The sequence below is a fragment of the Dipteris shenzhenensis genome, chromosome 5, assembly GCF_047967505.1.
Source record: "Dipteris shenzhenensis isolate YYH24624 ecotype China chromosome 5, Dip_SZ_1.0, whole genome shotgun sequence".
Classification (NCBI taxonomy): domain Eukaryota; kingdom Viridiplantae; phylum Streptophyta; class Polypodiopsida; order Gleicheniales; family Dipteridaceae; genus Dipteris; species Dipteris shenzhenensis.
This window is the reverse complement of record NC_141600.1, coordinates 1,727,944-1,750,799: the sequence shown is the minus strand read 5'-3', so window position 1 is coordinate 1,750,799 and position 22,856 is coordinate 1,727,944. Positions and strand designations below refer to the sequence as shown.

The window sequence follows — 22,856 nt, the reverse complement described above, 5'->3', positions numbered from 1 at the left end:
CTTTGAAGAGAAATTAAGCAAAGTATTCAAGTAAAGTATGAAAAATTCTATTACAACATCTAAAGAGGTGGTGTGTGGGACCATAATCATCCCAAATCACAACCATATTACCTTATCCTCCTATGAGTTTTTGGCTTGGAGAATTATATCTACAACTTCATGCATCAAGTGGCACTATTAAAGAGTGAGATTTTCCAGAAATCAAATTTCCATGGACGATCCTTCTTAATATGTACTTTCCACAAGTGAGAATAATTCTATTTTAGAGATTTGACAATTGACTTCTAGTGTAGTGTGGCAATAATATCCACCAACCATTACCATTTTTGAGAGGCCTTCTTTTTTGTTTGTGTCCTAAGTTTCATCGATAACTTTCTATTCCTTAGTTTTAGGTTTAAGTAAATTGACATAACTTTAGGCTGATTTCTATTAAATACAAATTTATTGTCCGTAATTAATTATTTAATTTAGATTTTACTTCTTCATTGGGTAGCTAAAATAATTATTCTTTTCATAGGTTTAAATCCATAAATAGCTTTGAGCATTTAGGTTTTACAGGTGCCTTCATGCTCCTTTTCATGGGGTTGTTCTCCATAAATGGCTTTGATATTAAATCTACACAAAACATTATGATTCTATATGGCTTACTGATGTTATTGTTCACACTGAATATGATAGTGTGGTCAAATATTACAATTATGAAATTTTCTAACATATTGTGGATGCAAGACATGACATATCTTGACTTGTAGTTCTTCATTTGATTGCTAATTTTATTATTATTCTTCTATTCAGTTATGTTGCACTTTCCCTTTGATTGAAATTTTCTACGATACTTCTTTCATTGTGGACAACGCAGCTAGGCTTTATCAGTGCCTTCATGATATTCTTTGCATAGGTTTGTAATCCATTCGTAGCTTTGAGCATCGAGCTAACACAAAACTTTTGATTTTTGGTTGGTTTACTTTCAAGTAGGATTGCCACTATTCCATTAGTATGTTGGGGTTCTAGGAGCAAAAAAGATCATAAGCTTCGTTGCTATAGCAAACTACTTTAGGGGCTACAAAGGCTCTTTGAAGGAACTTGATGAAAACTCGCCACCCAACTTTCAAGATGAGACTATGAAGGTTGTGGTTGCCACCTTGTTAGTATACAACATGTGATGAATGAGCTGTAAACCTCACAACCATGTCACAAACACCTCATTTCTAACAAATCCTCTCTTTCTCTTCATAAAGTCTCTCAATCCCTCATAAGCTCATAGGAGCATTACAAAGACTTTGAAATACAAAAGTTGAGCTCAAGAAGCCAAATGGGAAGCTTCTTGAGCTAATATGGAGGGGACATCACCCTTTACATGATGGAGATTAAGATCTAGAAATGAAATAATGCATGTCTCATTGAAAAGCAACAGCCATGGGAAGTGCAAACACAAGCCCTAGTATGCACACACACACAAAGGAATGAAGTTTAGCTTAGTTTACCTCACCTCTCAAGTGAGCTCTCCTTTTCTTCTTGAGCTCTCGAATCATCATCACAACAAGGATAAGAGACTATGGGATTCATAATCACAAGGATGGGAGTTACCTCAAGATCTCATAGAGAGGCCCATACCCCGTGAAAGTGGAGAAAGAGAGCTAACAATGAATCACACACACACGTTTTTTTGTTTTCGCGCACACATTACATTCTGTAATAAAACGCTTATCTGCCCGCATCGCTCCAGCCCGTCAGACCTCAACAATCAGGCAAAGGGAGCCGTTTAGTATCTCCAGTTGTCCTTGTGCATCCTTCGTCAATGTAATGTCTCGATCCACTCTTTAGACGTTGCAAGCGGGAGTTCATCTATCAGGCGACGGCAGCTTTCATTAGGCAATGCCCAGCGTGTATGTGCGTGCACACGCAAGAGAGAGAGAGAGAGAGAGAGAGAGAGAGAGGCTTAAGTGCCATTTTGAAAGTAAAGTACATGTTTTTCTCTTTGTATAACACATTAAAAATCACATTAAGCTCCTTCCAAAGTCTACTAAAACACTCCTCTAGCAAGTAGTTAACGAATGCCTAGAATTGTTGAAATAGAAAAATAGTAGTCCTTTGTTCTGTATATCACATGGTTCGATGACCAAGTTGGCCCTTCTAAAGGCTAAGAAGGAGCCACATCTGTTGTATGTTGTAAACCAATGACATGTCTAGAGTTCAGGGACAGCTCAGGGTCACATTTTGAATGGCCTACACTCAATTGATTTAACCGGTAACTTTGATGGCCTCAAGCAACTCTATAAAGTGGGACTTATTATCATGCACTAGGTACAATCTCACTATCCCAGAGTATAATGGACAGTAGGTAACTTGTCCACTACACCATATACATGATGCATGTGGCATCCCCTACATTGAAAGCCTGACAAGTATCAAGTACTCCTCATCAAGCAACCACATGCACCTAGTGTGATAATTTTCCTGAAGCACTCTTTGCTGCCAAATTTCTAGATAGCTCAAAGTTTTCTAAGGTCACATTTACGATATTCAGTCTTATGCCTTTTATAATTACCTTCTTGGATTTATTACCCATGTCAATACTGTCCATCCAAGCCTAACAGTCGACTCCCTAATAAATGTCTTCCAACCTAAGGGCCCTTGCACATGACTCTGAAACCTAGTCATCTTGCCCCAAAGATCATAAAATTGAAGTGAACTCCCCTAAAAACTTAGTGCAGTATGAACATGGAGCATACTGGATAACTTATGACTCTGATGCATGATTGTTACTGATCTGAATCTGATGGAATGTTATGGACTCCTAAGATAAACAGTTATCTTCATCTACGACGGGCCAATGTTGCCTTAGACCTAAATGGCCACAAACTATGATCACATTGGCACTGCCGACCGATGGCTGGGATACCCGCAAACGAGATGATATAAGATAACACCTTCTGTGATGTCACTGTCAAAGATGTTAATATTTGCAATGTACTGGAATACAAGTACAATGGCATGACATTTGCATAGGATATCCACATACAATGGTTGAGGGATCCTTATCTATTAAGTTATATGTAGCATAGTTTGGCACTCCCAGTTCATTAACCACATACTTGGAAACACAGCTAGTGATACTATATACCACTTTCCTTGCTCCTACTGGTTATGATGAGAACTCGCCCTCATGTCCCTGTCCTCAGCGTCAGAGGTGGTGGTCTGGGAAGAGGAAGCAAGAACAAGACACAGGAGTAGCTAATGTCTTCAGCAACAAGGCCCAAAGCCTTGTCCTATCAACTACTTGGACATGCCAGCAAGCAGCAAATCTCCAAACTACACCAGAATAGCAATTTCTTATCCTGCATGACTAGAGAAGCAGATTACCTGCTGCAGGTTGTAGTCAAAAGTATAGAATTGGCCTTCCTGGCCACCTCCTGCAACTTGTAAAAGCCTTATCCGTGGGATTTTTCAAGAAAGAAAAATGAGGCACTGCATCATAAAGCTGAACCTTCGAACCTTAGTCTCACTTGTACACTTGTAAAACGAGTGTCCACGAATGCCGACAATCACTTGAAAGTGACCTGGTCTGAGTTAAAAACCGTTCCTGCTATCATATTTAAAACTTAATCCTGAATCATGCGCCCCTCTTCCTGAATTATGAGCCCCTCTTCCTGCACATACAAAAACATCATGCTTTTGACCTAGTTTTTTCAATGGCCTGCAGATCTGACCTTCATGATACAGCATTGTTAGAATAGAGGAAGCTTATTGTAGCAACCTCACACAACCAAGGATCTCTCAACTCTCTCCGATCCTCACTCAGATGGTGCAGAAGTAATGTGAAATTTGAAACCACAATAAACTGGAAATAGACAGGCAAAAATGAAGGCAAAGGTACTCAGAGAAATCTTCCACGAGTTGTATGAAAACCTGCCAAAGAGAGGGCTGCAAACATCCAGCGAGTGCTGAGCAATGTAGGGCTGTGAGCACCATAGGAAGCACAGGTATTCACTATACTCTTTTGCACATGCTTCTTGTTAATCCTATCTCTACACCAAATAACTTCGTGGGCTTGGATTGAGCATTGGAAAAACAATGCCAGCTCATGTGCATCCCTTCTGATGGACAATGGGCTGTACAAGAACCAATTCAGCCAAAAGGGAGAAGTCACGTCTTGAAGTGTTCGTGAGAGCCTTGGGATGAGGACTTGGTGAATAAGAAACAGATTTTTTTTGTAGGGTCAATGATTGAGCTCTGTATAAACAGGAAAAGAGTGTTATGAAAAGGCTAACGAGATTGAGCTCTGTATAAACAGGAAAAGAGTGTTATGAAAAGGCTAACGAGCCTGAACAAAGATCCAAAAAGCCTTTGACACAAGCTGAGATTATCAATCTTGCACAAGGCCCTGGCACCTGCACATGTTTTCTTGCCAGTCAACCCTCCAGAAACACAAAGAAATGATGGTTTCACAGGCACCTTTGAATTACTGCCTGATATAGAGCTTTTGCAACAAAATTATTAGTAATCGAATCAGATCCAGCAATTACAGGTCTGAGTCAAATCCAATGTTCCAAAATCCATCTGGAGTGGCAGGAGGAATGTACCGATATCGATGACGAGAAACAGCATTGTGGTGCTCGCATCTTGCTGATGTTGCACCATCAGTATCCTTCGTGAGAACGGCATCATAAAACTTTTTGCATTGATTGCATTCTATTCCCTGCAGCTTTTCCCTCTCATCTTTCTTCCTAACAGATTCTACATATTTGTACATGGAACCCTGCTTAGAAGAAGTTGATGGATTTTTCTTCACAAAGGTATCGACACTGGGTTTATTACACTTGCTGCTGGGAGGTTGAGGGAGCCTTGGCGCATTCTGTGCTTTATTTGCAAGGTCAGACTTATTGTACTCACCTCCAGACCTTTCAGGAGAAGTTTGCTCAGACTTTCCTTTATTGACAACATCAGACGTATACTGATGGTCACATCCCTCGCAATCATTAACTGCATCACCCTGAGTTGTAATTTGGCTGGAGGACCCCTCTCTCCCCACTTCTACTCCTAAAGGCTGTTCTATTCCAACTGCAATTGATCCCGGAGATTTGTGAGTGCTTCCATTTTGGAAAGAGTCTCTTGGCAAAGGCGTTTTGTCACGGGGTGTAGTAGACTCCAGATGCTTGCCCACAGTCTGACCTGCGAGAGATTTCACGACGTTTTCACGTGGAGTGTCAAGAAAGTCATCGTGGGGATCAAAGCCAGCAGCATCAGCTCGAGACCTAGTGTTCTTCCAGGTTGTTCTCAGGCTTTTGACTGCAGGGAGGTCAGGGTTGGTAGGAGATGCTCTCTTTTGAACAGAAAGGAAACCGTTCTTTGCAGCCAGCATTTCATTCTTCCCTTCTTGCAGTTCTGTTGAGGAATTCAAAATCTCGGCAGGCCTGTAACCATTTTTGGAACAAACCTGAATGTTTTTCTCCTGATTGTTCCCATAATCTGATGCAGCACCTCTGCCACCTTCCGCCACTTTTGACAACAAGCTGTTATGAAAACCAGCCTCCATAACTTTTTCCATTTGGACAGCATTTGTACGATCCAGCGCTAATGTCAATGGCTCACCTAGATGCAACTTACCTTCACGCGCTTCTTGGAAAGGACTTGTTTGAGAGTTGGTAAGAGCCTGAAGGGAATCAGGAATTCTATCCACATCGGCACCGCCATCGTCTTCAGAAAACCTTTGTTTATCTGCATTGCTTTGACTTTGGAAAGGAAACCCTCTTTGCATGCAGCTAAGCTCCGGACTTGGACCGCAGCTAGGTTCCAGCTTGACCTCTCCCGACGTCTCGGCCCTGAAAGTGATCTTTGCAGGATCTTCATCTACGACTGCTTGTCTTATCTGAGTTTCTGACTCTGGCAGCAAGCAATTGTGATCCGGACTTGCTGCATTCCTTGGAAAGTCTTCCTCTTTTATCGAACGATTCAGAGTTGACTGGTTGGTGGCACAATTAGCAGCTTTCCTGCAGCAGCTGCATTTTCCCTTTCGGCCTCCCTTGGCCGAATCTGTCCATTTAGAATATCTCGTTGAATTACAAGTTAGATGCACTTCAATCTCGACTGTTCAAATCCGGGTTCAAAGAAAAACAAACCTGTTTGCAGATAGCGTTCAATATGTAACTATTACTCAACGAAACAAACCTTACTTGTGTTTGCAAGCGTTTTGGTACTGCGAGCCAGATGCTCAGATGCCTCCTGCTGCTCGCAAGTGGCCACAAGGTCTGCCTGTTGATCATGCAGCACCGCACGATTATTTCGTTGGAAGAGAACATTGTACTGCTTTTTGAGGTCACGATACCGCTTCTTCAGAGACTGTAACTTGAATTGCGCTGCCCTCTTTTCCTTGTCCATCTCCGAAGAAAGGAGTTGCCTCCTTAAGCACTCCAGTTTCACTTCTTCGCTCTTCTGTTCAAGCTGACTTCGCAGGTCTCTGTCGATATCTTTCCTTGGAGCGAGCTTCGGAGAATCATCTGAAGAAGATATTCGCGCGAAAATGTCAGTCTTTTCGTTAGAAGACGGGTCATGTCTAGCCTTCAAGAGGCTTATCTCTTGAGTGAGCTGCTGGAGCTTGTGCTGCATCTCGGCATTTTCCAAGCGAATCTTATCGTAGCTCTGCCGCAATTCTTCTGCTTCGACAGACCTTTCCTCCAAGTTCCCTTGGATGCGGCTCTTCTCCATGAATAGCCTCTCATTCTCCTGACGAAGCCCCTGTAGCTCATTTCTATGGCTTTCTTGCAGCTCTTCTACTTCCTTATAGAACCTAGCTCCCAATTTCTCTTGCTCTTCTTCGCGAAGTTTTCTTTGAGATTGCTCCTTTGCCCGTAGGTATTCAAGCTGCCGAATAAGAGCATCTTTTTCCAGCTCCCGTTCGTCTCTTGCGCCTTCATGCAGCTTCTCCACCCTCTCGACTGCTTTGTCACATTCGGAAAGCTTCGCTTGGAGAGCGGGGAAGAGCTGGCTACAAAAAATAAGCTGCAGCTGAGAGATGCGATCTTTCGCATCTTCGATGGTGGCCACGAATAGCGTGCACAAACCCAAGAAGTATTTATCGTTGCCATCTTCAGCTGCCTGTTCCAAGGAGCGCAGATCCGTAAGCGTGTTCTGCGTCATTCGGATGCTACCGGCACTGTGTGAAATTTGATCGACCTACACGCGGTTCATCATCTGCGCAATTCCAAAGGTCAAAAAACTAAATGATGCAATGTCACAGCAAGCTGATGGATCAACAAATGGCTCATCATGTGAAGAATTCCAAAAGGAAACAAGCTACGATTCTCAGCAGAAAATGGGAGCAACAATACAGAAATTCCTCGAGAGTGACCAGAGACAGCAGCAAGTACTCTTGAATTCGTCTGTAGCAAACAGCAATTGCTCCTTCCATTTTCGAAGAATCAATCAGCACCAAAACAACACCATTTTCTAAGAATCAATCAGCACCAAAACATCAAGCGTTCCTTCCATTTTCTAAGAAACAACAGAGGAAGCGAGATATCGTGGCAGGAGCAATAGCCATCGTCATAGCCATTGGCGGTTGGTTGAAATCCTTTTGGGCGCCAAAAGAGAAAATTTCGATTGTTGGACTCAATCTGGCACCCAGGCGCGTTCCAGAGCACTAGGAAAAATGATTTGGCCTGTAAAAAGGGAAGCACCCATCGCCAAGTTGACACTAGGACAATCGTAAGTCACACCCTAAATCATGTAGACATCTTCAAGCTCTTGCAATAAATGAGGTCCTTGCTATTCTTCTACTGTCCGCTTACTGGATTTTCTGGCTTGGGTGGATGTTGGTCCGCAGTGCGTAAGTTGAGCAATTAGGACCATCCACCACATTTGGGTGTTTTTAGGGGTCCTCAACCTACAACACAAGCCTCAATACTGAGATGACCTTCAGGTCAACTTGAATCGCCCACCTCCTTTGCACCTTCTAGACATCTACCTTTGTCCCTACCTCAAAATCTTGGAAGCTAGTAGAACACAGAGAATGGAAAATGTGCATGAAGACTCTCAATACATCGAGTTGGTGCTTTGACACCAATGAAGATGCAATGAGATTAGTAGGGCATGGGAACAAACTCTTAAGTACCTAAGCTAAATAGCATGTTCTTTTAAAAACTTCACCTTGGCCAAATGCAACATGAAGCTCATAATTGGACGGACTTTCAAATGTCAAAAGTCTCTCAAGAGGCCTTTCTCGAGAGGAACATGTCGCAAAACCAACAAGTAACAAGCACGCTTTCAACACATTTCAATCAAAAAGGTCAACCAAAGGACTTTCTCAATCATCAGGGTTCAAAGCAAGATGAGGAGGAGCATATGGCATTGTTAGCCCACATCTGATGTTGTGGTGGCACAAATATTGGCGAAGTGTTTGGTGGGGTGTTTTCATGTGTTGGAACCGATAGGCATTGTCATTGATATGCTCTAAAATTTTAAGGGGACCATAGGATTTAGGGGCAAACTTTACAATACGATATGTCTCAAAACTCTTAAGTCGACAGTTTTCAATTTGTAACATCACTAGGTCACCTTTTTCGAACATAACTCTTTTTCTCCCCTTGTTTGCTCGTTTAGTATATACAGCTTGAGTGTGCTCTATGTTCTTATGAACAATAGTCAAAATTATAGAGAAGTCCTCAGGGAATCCGTCAATAGCCTCTACTTGATGCTTAAGACGGGTCAATGGAGTAGGAATATTTCTACAATAGACAACTTGAAATGGTGATTTACCTAGCCTATTGGCAATTAGTTCTAATTAATTAGGGTGTCATGTGTTATTCAAGTTGTGGTTCAGGTGTGTAAGTGTTTTGTCAATGGATAGCAATGTTGGATGGTGGATCTGGGCTAGGTTTAATTTTTGTGGTGATCTGGTTCCTTCATCCACCAAATTGCTACATCTACTACCTGGGTGATACACTCATATGTGATTAACCAACCATGCACGATGACTTCTAGTCTAGTAGAGACAAATAAACATTCCCCAAATAGTTCATGGCGAGGAAGTACTTGAGCTTGAAGAGATCACGATGCATTAAAAGATCCAAATCAACATAGCACATGTACTCATTAAAGTTTTAAGGATATCCTACCACCACGAGGATTCTTTATGGATTTCTCCTCCTCAAACAAAACGTCCCAATTAAGGCCAACTTCTTGAACTTGTATTCCTATTCCACAGGCCATTAGTCCCTTCGACTCACAAAGCATGCCCTCGGCCACAATCCGCATGCCTTCTGAATTTCCAATCGAGGATTTGCAGGCGGAGGAAGAAGTGTCTACACAACAGGCCACCCAGGAGGGTCTGACAACAGTAGGCACGCCCCCCTCAAGGACATCAAGAAAGCGCACCTCAGATCCCACACAAGGAGAGTACAAAGTCGTGCGCTCACAAACACACTTGCCACTCAGGGAGGCCTAGCTCCAAGAACTAGATGCATGTGCCATTCACTCTCTCTATGCCTATGAGGGGCATAATTATACCCTCCACTACCACACAACATCAGCTTATGTGGCACTAAAGGAGCCAGCAGTGCAAGATGCACTAGCAATTATTACATGCCAGGGCATAGTGGCATATCGCCTTCCATGCCACTTGGACAGCCACTTGGACATGAGGCTTTTGGGAGAGTTCCTCTAGGCCTACAACTCCAATACAAATGTGGGCATCCTTTGAGACGCAATGGGCACTCCCCACTACTACCACCTCAATCAGGACATGGTACGAGCCACCCTAGGTCTGCCGGTCGTCAACGACAAGTATGCAATGAAGAAGAAGATGGAGGCCCGCAGCAAAATCTGCCACTACGACCGCAAGAAAAGCAAAGGGCACATCCACTTCATAGAAATTATCAAGCCAGAGGTGGAAAGACCGCTCGGCAAGGGCCCTGCAGTGGAAGGCACACCGACCACCACCAGTCAATCGTGCCGAATATCTTGTTTGTGGCTGGTAGACCCCTAGGTCTCGAATTGGGCAGATTACTTTGGCAATCAAATGAGGGATGATCTCAAAACACACGGAGAGGTCATCGGCAACCTGATGCTCTACATGCCAATTCTCTACCACATGCTACAGCAGCATCCACCTATTGGCTATGGATTGGCCAAATGGCATGCAGGTCTATGACATTTCAAAGCCTTTGCGTCAATGCCATTTTCAAGTAAAAGGCATTCTGATGTGGACCATGCATGATTATCTCGGATTGCATGATTGCTTAGGTACAAAACGTCAAGAGTCCTCCCAACTCACCAAAATCGATTTGTGATTGTTTGTTTTGTGATTGATGGTGTTCTTCTTTCACTTATCAATATTATTTTCTTTTGTCCCATAATTTTAATAGGTCTCCAAGTGTCCAGATACAACGCATGTCCCCTTTGTAGAGATAGTTTGTGCAGCCAGTACTCAAAAAATCTTTCAAAGATGGTATATGAGAAGCGAAGGCGATTTCTTCCTATGGACCATCCATATAGAGTCGATCCATCTTTTGAGGAGGTTGAACTATCTCCTATTCCTCTAGTCATGAGATTTGGTGATTGGGAGTGACTTTGGCATGATCCAAAAGTTGAAACACCTCTAGCTGGCATACAACGTCTTTCCATATTTTACTCTCTTCCTTATTGGAGGCATACATATCTACCAGACCCAATGCATATATTCAAAAATGTGTCAAAAAGTTTGTGGAAACATATGATTGGGGATAGAGATACTCCAAAAGCATAAGAGGACTTGAAACTGATAAAAACCAAAGACCCTTCTGGCCAAAAAAACCATGCCGGCAAGGTGATTTTACCAAAGGCACCATGGGTATTGACAAAAGCAAAGGAGGCCTGGGTGAAGAGTGTTATTGCAGGTATGAAAACCGCAACCAGGTACATGCATAACTTAAAGGGTGCCTTTACTTCTAATGGAAAACTAAGTGGTCTAAAGTCGCATGATTGGCACAAAATGATACAGCTAACCTTATTTCCATGCACTTGTAGATTTGGAAACATTTTTGAACTCTTGTTCCAATTTTGCTAACACATGATTGTAACTATAGTATGTACTTCCAATTGCTTTGCGGGGATGCAGTACTAAAGATGCATCAAATGCCGCAAGCTCAGTGTATTTGTGAGGTATGTCAATGGGTTTGCTAATGCATGTCTAATTTCCCTTCTAATTGCAAAAGTTAGTTACATTGCTTACCAATGGTTACCATGCAAGATGGTATCATCAAAAGAAATCAAGAAGTCATCCATTTCAGAATTGAGAATTATCACCATTGAAGCTCTATGTTTGATTGAAAAGGCATTTCCAACAAGTATCATGGACATCCAATTGCATCTACTTGTTCACTTGGCCGATGAAGTGGCATATGCAGGCACTTTACATAGCCGATGGATGTTTTTCTTAGAACGGTTTATGAAGGTGTTGAAAGGGTATGTAAGACAAAAAGCTAGACCAGAGGAAAGCATGGCAGAAGGATGGTTGGTGCAAGAGTCAATGTTTTACATGATAGATTTTCTTGTACAACTCATGCCAGACATGCCTTGACTTTGGGATGATAGCGATGACCCACGGGTTGTAGGAGAGATTGGACAAGGGAAGGAAAAGCAAAAGAAAAAGAGTGTCTCCTTGCAACTCAAAGTCAACACCTTTTGTCGTTACAATTGTGGAGAAATGGATCAAACGATATGAAGAAGAAAGAGCAAAAAGAGAGGAGGATAGAAAAGCATGGCGAAGGGCCAATAGAGGTAAGAAGTATCCCCCAGAGTTAGCGGAAATTCTTGCTAAATGCACCATTGATTGGTAAGAAGACACTCTTGAAGATGCCACTCGAAGAGGGGAGATTGTGAAAGATAGGGAGGAGGAATTTGCAAGAGGTTGTGATCTAAAGGTATATAATCATGTTGCTTTTATTTACATTCATTTATAAACTTTTTATATATATTAACAAGGATGATCCATTACCTTTATGGTACCATTCGTTCAATGCAATATGGGCATATGGTAATCACTACAGAGTAGAGAAAATTGATGTAAAGTGCAACACATTTGATCGAGGAGTCATGGCCAACTTTTCGCAAGATAGTAGAATGAGTGCAAGGGATACAAATCATTGTAGTCAAAATGGATTAGGTTGGAATCATACAAGATATTTTGCAAGTGAATTTTAGAAATTCCAAGTATTTATATTTGATGTGAAATGGTTCAAAGTCATCTGCAAGGTGCTCAAGCTACTGCCGGAAAGGATCCAAGTGGGTTTTTTGCCATTGACTCAACAAAAATTTGGGATGACCTTACTGACACATTCGTGCTACCCACATACTACGAGCAAGTAAGCATTTTTCTTATATGGATATTATTTGTCCTTCCACTTCATTAAAGCTTGCATGAACATATCATGGATTTTTGTCGTAGGTGGTCTTTCAACCTGATCGAGTGGACAACCAATGGTGGTTTGTGATTCAAGTTGCACCTAGAAACTGACATGTCTTTCAAGATATGGAAATAGAGAATGAAATGAAAGAGAGCTTTTGATTATTGCAATATCTGAGTTTAAAGAGGAGAACCGCATCTCTCAATTGATGTTATGGAGAAACAAAGTCATGGGACATGGCTATGAGCCTATAAATTTCTTTTGATTCATGGTTTGATGTGTTAGGAGTAAATTGGGTAGCAACATGTGAATGTGCAATGGAGGAAACAATAATAAGATGGAAGAAGTAATGTTTGTGCTTGTCTCATTGGGAACAATGGTTGAATCAACATACCCAAAAAAATATCATTCTTAAATTCAAATTTGTGAACAATCTAGTCCATGAGAAAACCTTTGTGAGAAGTTACAAATGGCTATAATGAAGGATCATGCATTACATCAAATAAGATACATATGGGTATGGTGGCTAGTGGAAAGGTTTTAGATTGTAATATTCCTTGCATGGATAGCTAGCTCAGTTGATGGCACTATAGTGTCTCATTGGGAGAGCTCATACTTCTAGTAAGTTTAATATTCTTGGCAAGTCTATAAAAGCATATCATCGTGATTATAATAATCATGTCACATAAACATGTAGTTAACTGCAACAAAAGGAGGATAATATGGATACTACATTCCAATCTAGGACAAACCTTGCAAAGCAAGTATGGCATCTGGCTTGTTGATGAATGTTACAATCACAGATCTCTCTTTACAATGATGTATTACTAATCTCTGCAATGCAATATTATAAACTACATGACATCTTGTTAACATTAAAGGAAAGTACATAGGCACAAGACCTACACTGCAAAATGCTAATAAGTGAGAGAACAATGTCTCGAGATGCATCTTCTCTAAGATAGTAATGGCATCATGTGTAGCGGGAGATGCTGTGATGGGCAATTTAGTTTAAAAAAGAAGAGAACCTTGATTTTCAGGATAGGAAGAATGTAAGAGGAAGAATTCCCCTTCATCATGTTGTTAATGCTGATATAAGAAGACATAGGCTTGAATAGATGGTCATGAATAGGGAGAGACAAAACCCCTCTAGACCATAGGCCACGATTGATGGCAACCAGGGTGTGCCTTGATCTCAAGAACAAAATAAGGGCCTCACTGAGAGACACATCCATGGCACTACATGGGATACATGAAAAATAGAAATCACAAGAAGAGTTAGAAGCCATAATAGAAATGAGAAGGAACGAAGGAGATTTTCCTCTTATAGAATAGCAACGTTGATAACAATTTGCCTCGACATTAGGGGATAAATGGGGTCTTGAAAGGGCCTTGTAAGGAAAGGATTAAGAAATGAATTAAATGAAAGATCCATAGTAGGGTCTAAAGGAGTTGTAAACCCTCTGCCTAGGCCCACAATTGAGCCCACCTCTTACACCTAGGAGGGGGCCACCTCTTTCAAAGTTAAATTCCAAAATTCAACATTTGAATTCCCTCTCCCACCCTCCTTTGCCCTCAATCCTTCCTCCTCCATCTTCCAACATGCTGCTCCTTCCTACACACCTCATACTTGTCCTCGTCCTCCTACCTGCTCCTCTACCTCATCCCCCTCTCTTTCCCTTGTGCGTGCTTTCTCCTCCTCATGCCTCCTTCTTCCAACCTACTCATGCCTACTCCTACCTCTTTCCATGCCTCCTTCTCTTCCCTCCTATTGCTATTGCCTGCTCCTCCTCCTCACTCCTTCCTCATGCTCATGCATTCTCCTCTGCCCTCATGCTCATGCTTTCTCCTCCTCTTGCTTCTCCTCCCTCCTACTCATGCATGCTCCTTCTCATTTCCCTTCATCCATGTGTTACCTTCTATCAGGGTCTCCCACACTCTCTCTACACTTTGTGACCTTGATGGTACCATTTGAGGAGATCTCCAACAACTATCATGTGAACTTATAGTCGGAGGCTCAATAAGTGCTCCATAGTCTTGTTTGCAAGGAAAGAAGCATATTGACCCACTACAGGTGCTTTGAAGCAGAGAATCTGAGCTAGAAGGTTGGTTCCCAAGTTTTTCAATGAAATTTTTGGCTTTGGAATGTCCACAGATGGATTGTTTATGCTGGAATGGATGATATTGACTCTTCATATCAGAGACACAAAGTCTTGCATGTGCAAGTGGTGACGAAAGACTTCAATAGCACGGTGAATACAAAGGAGATGTCTGGTGCTTGTGATGTTGCTGATGTAAGTCATGAAGCTCACACATTTGTTTTTGAAAGCTTCAAGTGTTCTATTATGGGAAAGTAAAAGAAATATGTACATGGAAAAGTAAAAAAAATATGTAGTGCCACTACCAAAACCTTTTTCTATAAAGCAACTTGTTCATGCTTAGAATTTGATTCTAGAAGTGCACAATGCATTACAAATCTGATAAGTTACTTTTAGAGTTGGAGCACATGTGAAACTTAAGGGGGAAACAAAAATTACGCGTATTACATAATATATGACAATCGTAATTTTTGTTTCCTCTATGCGCATGGACCATCATTTGTAAAGAAATAGGGCGATCTATCCATTAAAACACAACAGGCATGGAGAAGTTATTGAGCCAGGGTAGTCTATGTGATCCATTCCAATATGTTGTACATGAGATCACAAAAAATTAAGTTGGATGTAAGATTCAATATAACATGTTTCCAAGGATTAACTTGGGTATTAGAGTTAGAAAAGAAGAGCAACAGACTATGAAGCATCTTTGTAATACAATTTAAAATACAAAGATCTATTTCTGATAATGATCTTCTATATATGGCTAAATTTTCTCATTTATATATGTCTAAATGGTGAATCTTTTGTATGTAAACCTTGTGCAAAAGTTATAGCTTTTAAATTATGTTTAATTGTCGACATTGCATCTATTGTTATATTATATCACACACAAAAGCTATATCATATTCCATGAAATTAATTGTTCCTGATATTGAATCTACTTTTTAAAATTCAATTTAGGGCACTTTGATGTAGATTACTAGTTGATAAAGTACTATCTTCTAATTTTGGCCATTCCATCAAATTCAACATTGATAAATGCAGCAAATGGGTCAAGATGCCAACTTGTGTGCCTTGCAAAGCACCTCTACTCAGACCCCTTAGGCAATATATTTTCTATAGTTCTTGCCCTTGGAGGAACCTTGTAGGTCGGCTATTTCAATTTATTTATTTAATACAAACCATATTGATATTCCAATACATCACCTTGTAAAAATGTCATTTTCCATGTTTATCTTGCCTTTGGAGACACCATGTACGTTTGCTATGTAAATGTGAGTTTTGATTTACTATTTTGATCTTCCCCTACATCACCTTGTAAAAATCTGATGAATTTCATGAGGAAATTGAGAGTGCTCTCAACGGAAGCAAGAATGGAAGAGGGAGAGAGAGAAACAGAGAGCCACATGAGTTTTGGTGGGTGCAGAACACCTAATCTTCTTTTTCATTCATTTATATATGTGTTTGAGTATTGTACATAACCGGGGGAAAGGCACAGTGACCTTTAATCCCCATAGCCTCCCACTTAAAGGACAATGTGCCTTTAAGGGAGAACAACCAGTGAGCATACTATCCAATGCCCATCAATACTCAAACCGCTGTGACTAGGTAGACTCTTCGTCAGCATATCTGTAGGGTTATCATCTGTATGAACCTTGACAAGCTCTATGCACTTGTCCTCAAGTACCTCCCTGATGAAATGGTACCTGACCTCAATGTTTGTTCTTTGCATGAAAGACCGGATTCCGTGCTAGCTGAATAGCACTCATGGAATCACTATGCAATGTCGGTACACCTGTATGAATCCCCAAATCTCCCACTAGCTGATCAAGCCATATAGCCTCCTTGCAACCCTCTGTGGCTACAACATACTCAGCCTCTGTGGTAGACAAAGCAACGCAATTCTGTGGTAGACAAAGCAACGCAATTCTGTGCGCGAGACATCCACGACATTGCACCACCTACAAAGATGAACACATAACCAAAAGTGGATCTCCTACTATCCACATGCCCTGCATAGTCTGAATCTGTGTACCCAAGTACACACATGTCTCCTTTACCAAAGCAGATGCACATCTCCTTGGTACCCTTCATGTACCTCATGATGCACTTAACTGCCTCCCAATGCCTCTTTCTTGGATTAGCCGTATACCGGCTAACAACTCCCACTGCAAATGCAATGTCTGGTCTAGTAGCTATCATAGCATACATAAGACTCCCAACTGCTGATGCATAAGGAACCTTGGCCATCATGGCCCTTTCCTCATTTGATTTGGGACTATCTGTATGACTCAGTTTCACATATGGAGGCAATGGAGTACTCACTGCCTTCCCCCCCTCCATATTGAAACGCTGCAATACTTTTGTAACATACTCTTTTTGTGAAAGCCAAAGGAGTTTCCTACTCCGATCACACGTGATGCACATACCAAGAATATGACCTACAAGTCCCAAATCTTTCATATCAAAGGCCTCATGCAACTTGGCCTTTAATGCATCTAGCTCATAAGTATTCTTGCTAGCCAATAGCATATCATCCACATATAGTGCCAAGATTATTAGGCTATTATCCTTAGCCCTTTTAGTGTAGAGGCAGTGATCAATTTCACTCCTTCTAAAACCCTGAGACCGAATGAAAGCATCAAACTTCTAATACCATTCTCTAGGTGCTTGCTTAAGACCATAGAGACTCTTCTTCAGTTTGCAAACTAAATGCTCTTTGCCCTTTTCTTCAAAGCCTTCTGCTTGCACCATGTAAATTTTCTTATGCAAATCCCCATGCAAGAAAGCTGTCTTGACATCCATCTGCACAAGCTCCATATCCCCTGATGCCACTAGTCCAAGCATGCATCTAAGTGTGGTCATCTTCACAACCGGAGAGAATATCTCGTCAAAGTCCACACCCTTCTCTTGCTTGAACCCTTTAGCGACCAAACGGCCTTGTACCTAGGCACATCATCACCTGTGACCTTCATTTTGTAGACCCATTTACATGGCAATGCTTTCTTTCCATGTGGCAAAGAAACCAAGTCCCAAGTCTTATTCTCTATAAGTGAACTCATCTCTGATTGCATAGCATACTCCCACTTGCGTTGATCCTCGCGCATCATAGTCTCTCTGTAGCAAGAAGGCTCTCCGCAATCAGTAAGCATCACATAGTCTACCCCTGGAACAAACCTATCAGGCAGTCTAGACACTCTAGATGATCTTCTCAAGGGCATTTCAGCTTGCAGTCCCACCTGCATATCAGCCACATTTGGCTCATCATTTCCACCAATAGATGACCCATCATCTACCCTTGATTGTGTACATGTGGGAGTACTTGGTGGTACCATTTCTTGCACATTTGGTGCATGGACAGCTTGCTATCTATCAACATATGCAGGTGGATTCACATCCTGGAAAGTGATTCTCCTCATTTCCACATCCCTCATGGGTGCCTTATGCATCTTCTTCTCATTGAAGACTACATCATGGCTGCGTATAATCTTCTTTGCTTCTGGATCCCAGAGACGATAGCCCATCTCTCCACTTTCACCATAACCTAGAAAGATGCATTTCCTAGACTTAGGATCTAGCTTCTTTCGAAGCTCTTTTGGCACATGTGCATATGCCTCACACCCAAATATATGCAAATGAGAGTAAGAGGGCTTCTTGCCACTCCATGCCTCTTCAGGAATACCACCATCCAAACTCTTACTAGGTGATCTATTGATCACATGCACTGCAGTCTTCATTGCCTCAGCCCAAAAACCACCAGAAAGACTCGCATTGGAAAGCATGCATTGCAACCTTTCTTGAATGGTGCGGTTCATCTTTTTTGCAACTGGATTTTGCTCTGGAGTACGAGGGGATGTGAGCTCCCTCTTAATCCCATGTGTATCACAGAAATGCTGAAAGTCATGAGAGAGATACTCTCCACCATTGTCAGTCCATAGGCATTTAACGTTCTACCTGACTGATTCTCAACCAAGGCTAGCCATTTTTGAAATACCTGGAACACACCACTCTTTCGAGCTATAGCATAAGCCCACACTTTCCTAGTTGCATCATCAATGAATGTCATATAGTATTCAGCCTCGCCTAATGACCGTTAGGCATGGGACCACATACGTCTGAATGCACCAAATCAAGCTTTTCAAACTCTTTCTTTCCCCTTCTTATATGGGCTGATTTAGTCTGCTTCCCATAGAGGCAGTGCTCACAAAATTCAAAATCAGAGAAACTCAAATGCAGTACATAACCCAAACGGCATAAGAGTTTCATTCCATTCTCGCTCATGTGCCCCAACCTGCAATGCCACAAAGAAGTGCTTGGCTGCTCGGTTATTGCAACAACATGATGAAATACCCCTGATACATGTAAGGGATACAAAGTCCCACACTTGGCACCCCTGGCCAAAAGCATAGAGCCCTTCTAAATTTTCCAACTCTGAAAGCCAAAAGTGGTGTGAAAACCAGCATCATCTAGCTGACCCACTGAAATAAGACTCTTGGTCAACTTAGGTACATGTCTCACGTGTTTCAAAATAAACGCAGGCCCATTTGCAAAAGAAAACTTTATGTCACCTACTCCCACTATGTCACATGCATAGTCATTTCCAAGATGCACACAACCTGTCTTTCCACTGTCATAAGTGGAGAACCATTCCCTATGGGGAGTAACATGGAATGAAGCACCAGAATCCAAAATCCAATCCTAGGAATATGCATCATCTGAAGTGATAAGCAACTCTGTAGATAAACTAGACATGAAGAGAACGTCATTGTCATTATCATGTGTGACTGCATTGATCTCCTCGATCTTCACTTTTCCTTTGTCCTCCCTTGGACTCTCTTCCTTTTGATTTGCACCCCAATTTGCATTCTTTTTCTTATCCTTTTGCTCTCTTTTCAGCTTGTAGCAATCCTTTTTCATATGACCCTTCTTGCCACAGTGGTAACACTCAATGTTCCATGCCCTGGATTTGCTACGAGACTTCCCTCTTTCTTGGGACTTCCCCCTGAATTGTGATCTACCCCTTTGCACATTTAAGGCTGCATCCTGCTTGTTGCTGTCCATAGACTTCCATCTAATCTCCTCGGCCAGCAAGCTACCCACAACATCATCAAATTTCAGTACTCCACTAGGTGCAGAGTTATTGACAGCTGTACGGAAGGTATCCCATGAGGATGGCAATGAACATTAGAGAAATATTGCCTTAGTCTCCGCATCAAAATTCATCTTTTGAGCCTGAAGCTGGTAGAAAATAATATTGAATTCATTCAAGTGAGAAGCAATGGAGACCCCTTCCTTCATCTGCAGCTCAAACAACCTTTTCATGAGGTAAACTTTATTAGAGGCAGTTTCCTTTTCATAAGTGGCACAGAGTTTCTTCCACAAATCTTTCGTAGTCTGTTGATTTACTACTGTGAAATAAACTGACTCTGCAAGATGAAGTCTAATAGTAGATTTTGCTAATGCATCCAACTCATTCCAGTCATCCTCAAACATATCTGTAGGCTTAACTTCAATCCCTACCAAGGGTTTAATCTACTTCTTTTGAATAAGAACATCTCTTATTTGTTCTTTCCACAAAGAAAAGTTTGTCCCATCAAACTTTTTAATGCTAAAAAACTCCTTTTCAGACATGGAAGAGGATGCCATGATGCAAATGAAGCAAAAATCCCAAATGCTAGTGCCTACAAGAAAGAATCGCACCAAATACCAGGTGCACCCAAATGTGTATGCCACAATAGAGTGAAATATCACCAAAACTCATGTCTCAAAGCATCTGACTCATGTGCATATACTATGCATCCATATGAGCAAATCTGGCCCAAAAGAAAATGCCAACTGCAATGGCAATCCAAAATGCCAATAAGTGCCAAGTGACTCAAGCATAAACACCATCCATTGACATATGCATTAATAATATCTCATCCAAGAGAGCATAGCACTATCAGTGCATCACCTGCAATGTGTCAAAGCTGTCCCTCAGCATAAAATAGCATCCATGTGCAAAGCGTCCATAAAAGTAGCATCCCACAAGGCAATTTGGGCCTATCAGTGCATCCAATAAGGACCACAATGCATCCAAATGGCCTATAAATCATCGACTACAACCCAATGCACACCACGAATGAGTGCACACTACTTAAACTGCAACCAGAGTGATCTGCATAAGGTATGCTCAAGAAATCATAGTCCCACAGTAATGACCACTACTGAAAATAGAACTTGAGATGCCTCAAAACATGGGCGCCATTGCATAATCGCACTCAACAAGATATCTCTCTTCTGTTGGAACTCCAAAATCCCAACCGATGAGTGAGAAATGGGAGTCAACACTTATCCACTACCATGTGGCATAAATCTAAGGTTTCAAAACCTTAGAATGAAAAATGCATAACAGAGAGACGAAATCGAATACACAGAGATCTATAACTTTGAAAATCCTCCATCGAATCGCGTAAAAACTGACAGGTAGGGGTTTTTGGGCATCCGAAAGGTAATGGGACAGACGGTTTTAGAAACCGTGGTCTCAATCACTGGGTCCAACACACGGACTGAAAAACGTTTTTGGAAACAGAGCTGTTTGTAAACTCCACCGGAGTGCAAACGATGAGCAACATAGAAGTTTTAGGACCTCCTGAGTCCACAGGAACTAACAGATCTGCAAATGGTTGCTCCAAACTTGAGTTCTAACACCTGGGCAGAAAAACGCAGAAACTGACACAGTGAGTTCGAAATCCAATGAAATGATCCCAGATTCAAGAATGAAGGTGTTTCCAAGCTCCTGAAGAGAACTAGACATCAAAAGCAAGCAATAGTTGCCTCTACAAGTCAATACGGAGTCTCTGTCATCGAACGGAATAGGGAAAAGCTTTAAAAAATGACTTTTTCTTTGAAAACACTTAACAGGCTCTCGAAACCACTTCGCAAAACCAAAGTGACTTTTCCAAAGGTTCCTCCAAGGTCTCTACACACTCGAATGCAAGTAAAGTCACCCACAAAGCTTCCCACAGAGCTTCTCCTTCCTCCCACATAGCTGCTGAGCTTCAAGCATTCACGCACGCTCAGCTAGATCACCCGGGCTCTGATACCAGTTGAGAGTGCTCTCAATGGAAGCAAGAACGGAAGAGGGAGAGAGAGAAACAAAGAGCCACACAAGTTTTGGTGGGTGCAGAATACCCTAATCTTCTATTTCATTCATTTATATATGTGTTTGAGTATTGTACATAACCGGGGTAAAGGCACAGTGACCTTTAACCCCCACAGAAATATAGATTTTAAAGGGGAATTCAACAACTTTGGTCTTCCACTACACAACCTTGTAAAAATGTCATTTTTTATGCTTATCTTGCCCTTGGAGGCACCTTGTAGGTTGGCTATGTCAATGTAGTTTTTTATGAAAATTTTTTCTTCCCCTAACCACCTGGTAAAAGATTGGTGCATTTCATGATTTTCATGAGGAAATATAGATTTTGAAGGGGTAGATGAAGAATTTTGACAATGTTGGCCACTCTAATGGTTGTTTTTGGCAAATCTAGAAGGAATTTGACCATTGCATAGATTGCAAAGTTAATTGGGAAGGCATGTAGTATCCAAAAACACCAAAACCCTACACAGAATGAATTTGGCCATTTGGACACCCTCCAAATAGACAAATTCATGCCAGTTATGGTTTTGGTATTTTTGGACACTACATGTCATCTTGATACACTTGGCCTTCTATGTTGTGGTCAATTTCCTTCTAGGTTTGCTAATAGTAATGGTCATTTGAATGGCTTAAGTTGGCTGAGAGTATTTTAATGACTTGTAATATTCATAATATTTCCCTTGATTGAATTTAAAATAGTATACATAATATTCATAGAACTTAATTGCATGGAATATGAAGAGAATAGTAAAATAGCCATAACTTTTGCACTGTAACTCAAATCAAGAGCATGAGTAGCTCTATGAGATTTGACGAGAACCCAAATCTTCAAATTCAATGCAACAGACCCTTAAAAATTAGGCGGTGGTCATAAATTTGCAATTACTTTGGATACAAAAGGAAAAAAGATAGGCTTGCATATAAAAGGTTCACCTCTTTACACAACAAACTTCGAGGTGTTTTATGTAATCTCTACAATTTAAAGAGGTATTACCTTATATTGTCAAGAACACATTCAAAATCTAACCATAGATGAATGAGATAATTTACTTATGACATGGTATTTTGCAAGGACAGAAATGTAATGAAAATTACATGTTTTAATTATAATTTCTCCATGCAATTACAAAGAGTCTTCATTACTTGTATCTCTTCTTTACTACCTCCAATAAATAAAAAATAGAGGACTTTGAAATCCCCAAGTAAGTTCCTAGTACAAATAGCACTAAAGCTCTC

At 41.2% G+C, this 22,856-nt stretch overlaps 1 protein-coding gene across 1 annotated transcript; it reads right to left on the bottom strand.

Annotated features, from left to right (window-relative positions):
- Positions 1 to 4,281: 4,281 nt before the first annotated feature.
- LOC147901476 (protein gamma response 1) lies at positions 4,282 to 7,448 on the bottom strand. Its single transcript, XM_087375011.1, has 3 exons — positions 7,368 to 7,448; positions 6,174 to 7,191; positions 4,282 to 6,033 (listed from the first exon to the last, which is right to left on the bottom strand). Exons 2-3 carry the CDS (start codon positions 7,135 to 7,137, stop codon positions 4,523 to 4,525), a joined length of 2,475 nt encoding a protein of 824 aa, XP_087231137.1. The 5' UTR covers positions 7,138 to 7,191; positions 7,368 to 7,448; the 3' UTR covers positions 4,282 to 4,522.
- Positions 7,449 to 22,856: the final 15,408 nt, after the last annotated feature.

What these genes read in the sequence shown, in the direction of transcription:
- LOC147901476 (XM_087375011.1), bottom strand. Translation starts at nt 7,137, where the DNA reads ATGACGCAGAACACGCTTACGGATCTGCGCTCCTTGGAACAGGCAGCT. An exon ending in CAAAACGCTTGCAAACACAA is followed by an intron (nt 6,034 to 6,173) that starts GTAAGGTTTGTT and finishes CTAAATGGACAG; the next exon opens with ATTCGGCCAAGGGAGGCCGA.